This window comes from Saccostrea cucullata, unplaced genomic scaffold (assembly GCF_032062105.1).
Source record: "Saccostrea cucullata isolate Sc308-1 unplaced genomic scaffold, CSIRO_AGI_Scuc_v1 ctg432, whole genome shotgun sequence".
In the NCBI taxonomy this organism is placed as follows: Eukaryota; Metazoa; Mollusca; class Bivalvia; order Ostreida; family Ostreidae; genus Saccostrea; species Saccostrea cuccullata.
Window position 1 is genome coordinate 258,814 of NW_026931879.1, and position 12,321 is coordinate 271,134.

Below are 12,321 nucleotides of genomic sequence, written 5' to 3' on the forward strand. Positions count from 1 at the left end.
GCCATTAACAGCAGCCCATACCTTTCCCACTGCAAAACACTTTAGGACAGTCAACTTGAATAAGCCATGTCTCTCATTATTTCACTGTGTGTGTGTTTAATACAGTGTACTTCGTTACTGCAAGCATTTGCAGCTGGTAATCTGGTACTTTATCAATATTACATGTGCAAGCTTATTCAACCAAAAGCCTCTGAACTTTTTTAAGATTGATGTTTTGTAATCAAATTTTCAGCATCCACTTAAAATATCAATTCTGATTTCAAAACTGTATTTTATTACAAATAAATAAAATATGGTCATAACTGAAAGAACAAATTTTATCATAAAATTAATACACCACTCCAAAATTATATTTTTATACAAAAAGGAATAACGTAAATATTCAATATCTGAGTAGTTTTTGGTATTGTTCACTGAAAGGGATCCAGAAATTTTACTTCCCTTCAGCCAAAATAGTCATTACACAACTAGTATTTTTATTTATATATAAATTTTTTCTTGCATTTTTTAAAGATAAACTAAAACAAAGACCTTTATATGAATCTGCTGCAATAGAATTACAATGTACATGATATACAAACTTGGAATGTTTTTATGTAATGAAAAATAGAATTTAGAATATATAACACATAATTGTTTTTCTTAAAATAAGAGTTACATGATAACATATTATTGTTCCCTAAGAATCAGTGAGAGCTTTAATTAGCATTTGACAGTTTGTAAAAGGACACTTATAGCAGTTTGTAGTTGAAAGGTTGATTTCTTGGACATGTTAATCTTACATCAAATGAAGAAAATTAATATAAAAACCTCAAAAAAAAATGAAATAAAAAGACTTAATGGTACAAAAAGCAAAAGACAAGCATTTTCATGTTCAACTGATGGCCCCAGCTCAGAGCCAACTGCTGGGTAAAATATAAAAGAATAGAAGCATATGTGATATAATAAATAGATCTGATTCAAATCCCAAAATATACCAGGTAAGCTGGAGAAACTCTGGAAAAATGGTTTATGTTCCGCCACCATGCTCATTGATTAATTTACTATTTTACGCTTTATGCAACAGAAATATCCACTTCTGTGTTAAATATTCTTTCTGATTCTTAACTTTTTATTATTTTATCTGTTATATTGTATTAGAAAATGACTTCTTTTGCCTCTTTGGTGTGCATATGTTATTATTTCATATACAATAATTTTAATTTTTAGTCAAATTTTTTCAAATTGTGGATATTTTACATACAATGAAGCGCATTGAAGTGGTAAAATTTTCCGTTTGACTGGAACGTTTTGAACTATCTTTAGAACAATGATTGTTATACAATGACACGCCCATTTCTTTAGAAAGGAAAAAATCGGTCAAATGGTTCATTCGAATACGCGCAGAACAGGTATTACATAAATATAATGGCCAATGAAATTGACAGTCTACATAAACACCGAGTAAGCACGTGTTCGACCGATACATGTGTTATGGTAACTCCAATAAACATGATAAAATAAATAATTACTGAGAAATTCGCTGAAATACGTGATTAACAGAAGCGTGAACTCTCTAACTCTCTCTCTCATAACTTTAAAAATCTTTTAAAAATTTGTAACTCATGTCCTTAAACATTACAACGAATATTTCTTTTTCGTTTCTAAAGAAATGGGCGTGTCATTATGTTATCATTGACGTTCAAAACATGACTCAGAACGTTTCATCCAAATGGAAAATTTTACCACTTCAATGCGCTTCATTGTAATTGTTTCCTTTAATGTAAAATGAAATATCATTTCACCTTTGATTGTGTTGTAGGCATTATGCTCCCCTTGTTTACCAAACTTCTTATACAAGTAGCATGAAATCTGCATGATTATCCCCTATTTGATGTCACTTCAGAACACAGAATTATAAAAGTTTATAAATGTAAGAATATATATGATCAGAAAAAGAAGAAAAAATGTTCATGGTAAAAAAGAAAAAAAAATGCCTTTTGTAAACAATATCTTGTATCACACATAGGAAAATTACATATAGTATTCAACAAAAAATAGATGTAATAAAATATAAACAATGGAACCTGCTTTTTTTTTTTTTTTTTTTTTCAAATCTATGGCACTTATTTATGTCACTAAATATGAATGTTCAGTTGTATAATACCAGAAAAAATTCAACATTCAACATTCTTTATGATTGAGAGTTGAAACTAAAACTTGCACCTTACATATTCAAGTTCCAGATACATAGACTTAAAACAAGTTATTCAATACTAGTAAATCTGGCTCATAGCCTACCAATAAAATAATCATAATAATAATAAAATATTAACAAAATTTTATCCTGTATACATTAAATATGAATTGTTTTGAGCAATTTCCAAAAATAAATAAGGAAGAAAAAGAAAAATGAACTGTTTATACATTTCAAACATTTATAAAGCATTTTATTATGCATTCTACACTGATATCATTTATTTTTTCCTACTAATTCCCATGGAAATATATTATTTAATTGTTCAATTGCAGTCTATATATAGTACATGTATTACTATTTAGAGAGTTTGCATTATTTGCATTAAAATCATCCCTATAATAAAATAGTGATTAAATATTTACTATATTTCATTCATGAAAATGAACTTCTTACACATAATTAATAATAAACAAGAGGCCAATGGGCCACATCGCTCACCTGAGAAACTTTGGCCATGCTGTTCTTTAACAGATCCCACCTCTGTAATACCCCAGGGGTCATGATTTGGACAATTTAGAATCTACACTACCCCAAAGTTTCAGCTTTTCTGGCCCAGTGGATCTTGAGAAGAAGATTTTCAAAGATTTTTCCATATATATTTCAATGTAAAACTTGGATTCCCTATTGTGGCCCCGCCCTACCCCAGGGGGTCATGATTTGAACAATTCAGAATCTACATTACCCCAGGATGCTTCCACATAAGTTTCAGCTTTTCTGGCCCAGTGGTTTTTAAGAAGATGATTTTTAAAGTATTTCCTATATATTTCTATGTAAAACTTGGATTCCTTATTGTGGCCCCGCCCTACCTCTGGGGGTCATGATTTAAACAATTTAGAAAATACACTACCCCAGGATGATTCCACATAAGTTTCAGCTTTTCTGGCCCAGTGGTTCTTGAGAAGAAGATTTTTAAAGTGTTTTTCTATATATTTCTATGTAAAACTTGGATTTCCTATTGTGGCCCCGCCCTACCCCCGGGGGTCATGATTTGAACAATTCAGAATCTACACTACCTCAGGATGCTTCCACCTAAGTTTCAGCTTTTCTGGCCCAGTGGTTCTTGAGAAGAAGATTTTAAAAGTTTTTTCCTATATATTTCTATGTAAAACTTGGATTCCCCATTGTGGCCCCGCCCTACCCCCGGGGGTCATGATTTGAACAGCTTAGAATCTGCACTACCTCAGGATGCTTCCACATTAGTTTCAGCTTTTCTGGCCATGTGGTTCTTGAGAAGAAGATTTTATAATGACCCCACCCTATTTTTGTAAATTATTGATTATCTCCCCTTGGAAAGGAACTTGGCCCTTGATTTTAACAATTTAAATTCCCCTTCACCCAAGGATGCTTTGTACCAAGTTTGGTTAAAATTGGCCTAGTGGTTCTTGAGAAGAAGTTGAAAATGTGAAAAGTTTACAGACGGACGGACGGACAGCTAGACAGACAGCTAGACAGATGGACAGACGGACAACAGGTGATCAGAAAAGCTCACTTGAGCTTTCAGCTCAGGTGAGCTAAAAAATATAACATGAATACTCTGAGATAAAAAAAAAAGAGAAGAAATTCCAGTTGGGGAAAAGAAGAAAAAATATTTCTTTACATATCAAAAGAAATTAAGCATTAGTTACATGTATAACATGTATGTGTTTTGATTTAAAAATTTTTAAAAAAGGGACCTACTTAATTTATTCATTGCATTTATATGCAAAACAACCTTTTAACAGATTGTTACAATGGCCTTTCCTGAACATGTATCTTAAAATATGGGATTGCTTTTATACATGGTGCATGTGCACATAAATAAGCTACCACACCCAAAATTATGAAATAAATATAACTATGAATTAGAATCCGCAAATCATAGATCGTCATGAATGATTGTTTTCTTTGGAGGACTCGGGGTGGAACCTTCAGAGGAGGGACTAGTATCCTCTGGAGCTGGGTACCCCGACCCCCCAGTCTCTGGGGTAGGGGGTATAGACTCGGGGGTATGTCTTGGGGTATCTGAGTGGTCCTCAGGCTTCCTGTGTGAGGGTTTGTGTTTTCCTTCTGCATGATGATACAGTCGAGATTTCTGTAGCTCAATCAGCTCCCTCCTTATCTAAAATGACATAAAATTGGAATGTTGGCATGTTATGTATGCATTTCCTATCCTAAAACTTGAATCCTCCTTCTTTACATGTGCCCTATTCTATTGCTAAAGCCATGTTGGAAAGAAACTTGAATCTACCTCTATATCCATCATTAATCTAATAGATCTTCCAAATACTTCAATGGCAAGGCAGTAATTTTATTGAATTTTTTTTTAAGAAAAAAATAATTTTATCTTTTAAATAGGTACAAAGACATAAAATAATTTCAAAAATTAAAATTTGCTCACATTTATGAATATTTCATAAAAGTCCATTGTAAAAGTATAACAAATGAAATTTTTAAAAGTAAAAAAAGTCTGCTTAGAAAAATTCAGTTAAGCCTTTGGCTCAGATGAACTTATAATCAAATGAGTATGTACTATAAAATAGATCTAAAGAATTTATGTCAAGATACAAGTGATGATAAATTTTCAACAGATAAGATTTCACTGCACTAAAGCTGTAAGAAATAACATTTTTTCATCTTTATCATTAAGCATAAAGAAAATGTGTCAGTAACAAACCTCTGAGTCATCCACAGTTTCCTCCTTTTTATTGTCTTGATTCCTTGGGTCTACTTCATTTCCCTCACTGTCAAATCCTAAAATGTAAAGCAATAGATAAGCTAAGAGACCCATACACTTGGTATTAAAGATATTTAACAAACTTTTCAAGGACATTTAATTGATCTATACAGTTCAGAATTTAAGCTTGCTGTAAAACCAAAAATCTGCAGGACTTTTTTCAGACCTGTTTCATGTGTTAATTGCCAGTCAACAAATCTGGATCCCCAATTTTTATAGTAATAAACTACATGTATTCCAATTTTTTGGCAACCAGCAGGTCTGGGTCCTCTATTTTTGCATTACTTATCCTATATTTGTTTGGCAACAATAATGTCTGAATTCTTTTATTTTCCCTGTCTCTTCCATGTTTGTAGGCAGCCAGCCTGTCTGTGCCCCCTTTTCCCTCACTGTTCCACTTTTGCAGGTAATCATCCTATCTGGATTCACTCATTCCATGTAATTAGTAGCCAGCTTCTTAGTCTTATCTATTCCATATATGTTGTAGACAGCGAGCCTGTATCCTAATTCCTTTGTTGTTTAATCTTTCCTGTGTTTGTATAGTGAGCCAGTTTATCTGTATCCCTTGTTGTCTTATCCTGTGTTTGTATGAAGTCAGCCGGTCTGAATTCCTTGTCTTACTTTTCCTGTGTTTGTAGGCAACCATTTTGTCTGGATCCCTCATTGTCTTACTATTCTGTGTTTGTTGGAAGCCAACATGTCTGAAGTCCTTGTTGTCTGTCTATCCTGTGTTTGTAGACAGCCAGCCTGTCTGGTTTCTTGTTGTCTGTCTATCATGTGTTTGTAAACAATCAGCCTGTCTGAATCCCTTATTGTCCTACTATTCTGTGTTCGTGGGAAGTCAGTCAGCCTGTATGGTTATTATTCTGTGTTGTGGGAAGTCAGTCAGCCTGTATGGTTACTATTCTGTGTTGTGGGAAGTCAGTCAGCCTGTATGGTTACTATTCTGTGTTTGTAGGTAGTCAGTCAGCCTGTATGGTTACTATTCTGTGTTTGTAGGTAGTCAGTCAGCCTGTATGGTTATTATTCTGTGTTGTGGGAAGTCAGTCAGCCTGTATGGTTATTATTCTGTGTTTGTAGGAAGTCAGTCAGCCTGTATGGTTACTATTCTGTGTTTGTAGGTAGTCAGTCAGCCTGTATGGTTACTATTCTGTGTTTGCGGGAAGTCAGTCAGCCTGTATGGTTATTATTCTGTGTTTGTAGGCGGCAGTCAGTCAGCCTGTATGGTTACTATTCTGTGTTTGTAGGCAGTCAGTCAGCCTGTATGGTTACTATTCTGTGTTTGTAGGCAGCCAACCTGTCTGGAATCTTTTTGCTTGGTTTTACCTATTCTGTGTTAGTAGGAAGTCAGCCTGTCTGGATACTTTTTTTGGTCTTACCTTTTTCTGTGTTTGTAGGCGGCAGTCAGTCAGCCTGTATGGTTACTATTCTGTGTTTGTAGGAAGTCAGTCTGTATGGCTACTATTCTGTGTTTGTAGGCAGCCAACCTGTCTGGATTCTTTTTTCTTGGTTTTACCTATTCTGTGTGAGTAGGAAGTCAGCCTGTCTGGATACTTTTTTTGGTCTTACCTTTTTCTGTGTTTGTAGGCAGCCTGCCTGTCTGGATACTTTTCTTTGGTCTTACCTATTCCATGTACATTTGCAGCATGTACATCTGGATCCACTTTTCTACCCTGGCTCTTTTTCTTCATCTCTTCATTTTCTTTTATAAATTCAAGGAAATGATAGCCTTGAATCCTTGGTTTATAAGTGCCATCCTTCAGCAAAACTAAAAATACCAGGTTTAGGATTTGATATAACAATATATTTCATTAAAACAATTTTTTGAATTTGTTATAGCAAATTAAATTTGTAATACATGTAACAGTTTAATCATCAATTTTGACTTCAATATGATAAATTGCAGCATTTGTTCAAACAATATTTATTCCTTATCACAAGTTTTGAAATTCCTTAAAACAAATAAAATTTGTTAAAACAGATTTATGAATTTAAAAGTGTGATTTATATATTACAGCAGTAACATTTCACTCAATCATTAGGTAAGTGTATACGGATGTGTTATAACTGCTGTAGGTGACTTACACAGTGTTTTATCATCAATATTCTGGTTCTGTATGTCCTTCAGCCAGGCCTCTATCTGATCCTTTGTAAACGACTTGTCTAAGTAATTGTACACTTTCCCCTAAAAACAAATAATACATTCCTATTAAAGAGGCTGGGGGTGGCAGCCATTTTCAGACTATTTTGATCTCCTTTAAAAGAAGAGCTCCATATAAAGATATACAGTGGACCCTCAGATATCCAGATGCTTCAGTATCCGGACGATTTTTCATCGGAAAGGAATTTTTTAATGTTGTTTTGTTCTGATTAACTGGTAATTCAGGTATCCGGACACTTCACATATCCGGACAAATTGACTAGGAACCAAAGCGTCCGGATAAATGAGGCTCCACTGTACAAAAATGATCAAATTTTAAAACTAAAATGTATGAATTTTTTCTTTGCCAAATGATAGTTGAAATAAGCTAAATCTGGTGGTTAATTTGTGGTTAATTTATTGACCCCCCAGCCTCCTTAATCTCAATAGTCTTATGCAAATAAACCTTTCTCAATAAACTTCAATCAGGAGAAAATACCTAAATTCTAATCTGAATCTAAATATTAAAGAAAGATTTGAATTGGCCCTGACCTCTCTCAGATGAGCATAAGACAGAGCTGGTACGGAGGAGGAGGTAGAATTCTGATAGGTCTGTAAAATCTGTCTCCCAAAGCTGTTAATATCACCAGATCTGACAAAAAGGTATCCATGATATAAACACTCAAATGATGCTTTCATATCCATGTAAAACATTGCATACCTCAGGTGTTAAAAATTTAATTTTTACAACCATAAATTAATTACTTGCATGTCATGTACGTTTACTTTCAAAAAATATACAGGAAAGATCAGCTCATGTTAAGATTTTGACTTTCTTTAATTAAAATATCTGTATTTGAAAAATGTACACTCACTGTAGTAAACAGAAAATGAGATCAGGGTAAGCTTGGGCTTTAACAAGGCTCTGAATGGGTTCTAACAGCTGTCTGGAGGATTCTGTGTCATCTACAAAGCTGATCACAAATGGCCTGTTCTGCTTGTATAGTTGGGGCAAGATGGAGGGTGTCAGTTCAGCCTAAAGAATGATAAAATACATGTACATGACTTATGGAGTCTAGTTTTCAATTAAAATCATGACTGTCTGTATTCTTAAACAAAATAAACAGTATAGTTAACATATTTTCATGAAAGTAACTTCCAGTAAATGAATGTGTACAGAAGAACCAACTCAGCAAAACAAGTTGGCATCATAAAAGATAGTATGCAGCATGCCTTATCTTCTTTGTAATTCATTTACCAGTGAAGGATTAAGGGATTTCTCAATGAAGCTGCTGAGCTCCTCAGCTGAGGTCAGATCTCCACTGAAGGTCACGTACGGCTGAACAAGGTCATTCCTCCTCAGGATAACCACACAAGGGAGGTCCCCACAGCCAGACTTCTGGGCACTGTGACAATAAAATATATTTACAGCCATTTGTCAAAGTTTTGCATTTTTATAAACTTGAGGAAAATAATTGCTGTCTCAAATACTGTATGAAGGTGTAGGGGGTTGTGATTAACTTTTGGTTTTCACTATATATTCCATAAGGTTGCAAATGTAAGAAATGGTGAATAATTTGAGCATGATATAAAATATGTTATATCTTCATAAAAGAATCATTCACCTTGGCATTTACGTGAATCCAAGCACTCACAATTACATGTAGGTATCAAATGAAAAAAAATAAGTGAACTTTATACCTGATAATGTAAACTACGGTCATTTCAGTATATTGTGCTTAATGTGGCACTAGCATATCTAGTGGATGTTCTTTGCATTCGGGGTTACTGACTACTTACAAATCTTTTCCTTGTCCGTCACTGTTTATACCAAAAGTGAATTTATCTCCCAGGCTCCTGGCCACTTCTTTATAAGTCTGCACCCCTAAAAAATCACAAAATCACATTAAAACAAAATGCTATCTCAAAATTTATTTCAAAGTATTAAAAGTATTACAAATTCCAATCTTATTTAAAAACAAAGTAAGACACCTTTATTCTGATCATCAAAGAGGGCTACTACAGACACAGTCCCTGTGATGTTGGATCCATCAGGAAGGATCCCTGTGAAGAATTTCTCAATTTCTTCTTTATCGGCCAGAGAAACAGGTTTCTCTTGTTTCAAGCTGTAAAATAAATACCCCATATAAAGTTTGTTTTTATTTGTTTTCTTTTTTGAGATTCAGGTTATTAAAAAAATGTAAATTTCTGTCAATTTTAAAACTAGAACTGTCCAAACGGGACAAAATAAATAACCGCCCCGCTGGGTTTTTCAGAAGTAGTAAGTTTTTCCATAATAAAGATATGCATCAAACATGAATCATACAATTTTTCTTTCAGTGACCTTGAACTTGCACATATGACCTTAGGTCAAGGTCATGACACACCCTTAGGTCATGGGCAATCTTTGTGTGAAATGAGAACCTTCCAAGTTTATCCATAAGAAAGATATGGACCGGACAGGAATTATGAAATTTTTCTTCCAGTGACCTTGAACTTCCCCAAATGACCTCGGGTCAAGGTCACGACACACCCTTAGGTCATGGGCAATCTTTGTGTGAAATGAGAACCTACCAAGTTTATCCATAAGAAAGATATGGACCGGACAGGAATTATGAAATTTTTCTTCCAGTGACCTTGAACTTCCCTAAATGACCTCGGGTCAAGGACATGACACACCCTTAGGTCATGGGCAATCTTTGTGTGAAAAGAGAACCTACCAAGTTTATCCATAAAAAAGATATGAACCGGACACGAATTATGAAATTTTTCTTCCAGTGACCTTGAACTTCCCCAAATGACCTTGGTTCTAGGTCATGACACACATTTGGGTCATGGGCAATCTTTGTGTGAAATGAGAACCTACCAAGTTTATCCATAAGAAAGATATGGACCGGACAGGAATTATGAAATTTTTCTTCCAGTGACCTTGAACTTCCCTAAATGACCTCGGGTCAAGGACATGACACACCCTTAGGTCATGGGCAATCTTTGTGTGAAAAGAGAACCTACCAAGTTTATCCATAAAAAAGATATGAACCGGACACGAATTATGAAATTTTTCTTCCAGTGACCTTGAACTTCCCCAAATGACCTTGGTTCTAGGTCATGACACACATTTGGGTCATGGGCAATCTTTGTGTGAAATGAGAACCTACCAAGTTTATCCATAAGAAAGATATGGACTGGACACCAATTATGAAATTTTTCTTCCAGTGACCTAGAACTTCTCAAAATGACCTTGGGTCAAGGTCATGAAACACCCTTGGGTCGTAGACCATCTTTGTGTGGAGTAGTAGATTCTAATGTTCCTTCGTAAGAAAGATATGGACCGGACATGTTTGCACAGAGAGACGGACAGACAGACAGACAGACGGACAGCTAGACAGACAGACAGATGGACAAGGTGATTCCTATATACCCCCAAACTTCGTTTGCGGGGGGTATAAATATTGCAATTATATATAATCTGAAGCTACCAATACTTACAGTTTATAAGCATTCATAACATCTTCAATGCTCAGCATGCCGTCGTAGTCTTTCAGGAATTTTCCTTGTTCGTAGATTTTCAGTACTGGGTATCGAGTTATGTTCTCTGTAGCACATACATCTGTCCAGTCATGGCAGTTCACAACAGTAAACGGTCTGTCTGTCTGGTTCTCAAACTTCCTGGCAGCTTCTCCATAGGCCCGCAGAATGGCCAGACTTCTGTGATCAACTGTCGGAGAGTAGTAAACAAATATACTAATCAATATAGTAATGTAAACATTACACAGAGGAAGTTCTTATAGGTGAATTCATTTTCATATGTTTAAGTTACCATAGTAGACACTTACATGGCAGATAGAAGAGAGTAAAGACAAGGTCTCTCTCCTGGATGGTGGGGGTAAATGTTTTATCTGTAAGTCTCTCTACCAGCTCCAGGTCCATTTTAATTTTCCTGGCCCTCTGTATTGCCTCAGCTACCTGGTCATCTTCAGTCTCAACTAAAAAAACAAGAAGCCCATTGTCCTTAATGCTCACCTGAGTTACTTTAGCACCTCTGCTGGTCATCAAAAGATAATGTAAAGACTTTTATATTGCCATGATACCGGTAAATGGTGATTCCATATCACAGGAGTGAAATGAAAATTTTAAAAATCTACATTACCAGGTAAATAAGAAAGCTTCAATCTACGTTTTATCTTCTCTAGAGTCTATTGGTTCTTCATCAGATGATTATTTTTTTAAAGATTTTCCTAATATACTTCAATGCAAATCATTTATCCCCATGATTTAAATGATTTAGAATACAGTAAAACTTGTTTAGTAGGAACACAGATATACAGCCCATCAGTTTACAAAATGACAAATATAACATACAACATATAATACAATTGACCCTCAATGAGTCTAAACAAGGGGGGGGGGTGTGTGTGAAACCCCAGGTCAATTGTTCCTCAATCCCACTGTTCCACTCATTTATAGAATACAATTATCATGATTTTAGATTTAACAGCACATAATAATTCAAAGTTATGATAATTTACAACAATGCTGTTTTGATATACAGACATCTGACAATAAGATAGAGAGATTACACAGATAGAAATTACATGTAGGTCAACCTGATAAATATTTCGTTACGTAATATTACGGCATTAAATTTCCCTAAACCAACCAAAGTAGATATGCGGTTGTACCCAATAATTGGATTACATTGTAATTTAAATGTACTTGGCAATTTGTAATAATATTCATTTATATATTTTTTTTCTTGGATTAAAATATCTAGGGCATTGGAAAATGAAATGAAGTTCATCTTCTATTAGACGACTATCACAAATATCGCATATTCTATCTTTTCTGCTCTTGCCTTGGTACCTTACGCATTCTATGTTCAGATAGTGCGACGAAAGTCTGATGCAGGAAATATGCTTTTTTGAATTACTTTGAAAAGATTTTGTTAAATAGGGTTGCATTTTACAGAAATCAGATTGGACAATGTGCTTAGATAAAAAACATTTTGACGAATTATCCATAACTGCATTGCACTCTTGGAGATGTATATTTAGGATTCTGTTTTTATATATATCCATGAAATGAGCAAAGTTTATAACTTGTTAATTGATTCATCCAAAATTCTCCCTGACCCAACCTAAACATCACACACCCAGTTTTTACGTGTTCTCGACCCATTTTTTTGCATCATGTCACAGGTATCAGTATGAAGACTTTAAAATGCAGTTT

At 34.6% G+C, this 12,321-nt stretch overlaps 1 protein-coding gene across 1 annotated transcript in view; it reads right to left on the bottom strand.

Annotated features, from left to right (window-relative positions):
- Positions 1-251: 251 nt before the first annotated feature.
- Positions 252-12,321, bottom strand: part of LOC134233866 (thioredoxin domain-containing protein 16-like) — a 30,223-nt gene continuing 18,153 nt past the window's right edge. Inside the window, exons 11-21 of the mRNA XM_062715920.1 lie at positions 10,929-11,078; positions 10,582-10,810; positions 9,085-9,218; positions 8,893-8,977; positions 8,351-8,498; positions 7,968-8,128; positions 7,645-7,744; positions 7,038-7,137; positions 6,577-6,720; positions 4,893-4,969; positions 252-4,337 (exon numbers count right to left, since the gene is read on the bottom strand). Of these exons, the coding sequence (XP_062571904.1) occupies positions 4,095-4,337; positions 4,893-4,969; positions 6,577-6,720; positions 7,038-7,137; positions 7,645-7,744; positions 7,968-8,128; positions 8,351-8,498; positions 8,893-8,977; positions 9,085-9,218; positions 10,582-10,810; positions 10,929-11,078 (1,571 nt within the window). The 3' untranslated portion in view covers positions 252-4,094. The remainder of the gene's footprint in view (positions 4,338-4,892; positions 4,970-6,576; positions 6,721-7,037; positions 7,138-7,644; positions 7,745-7,967; positions 8,129-8,350; positions 8,499-8,892; positions 8,978-9,084; positions 9,219-10,581; positions 10,811-10,928; positions 11,079-12,321) is intronic.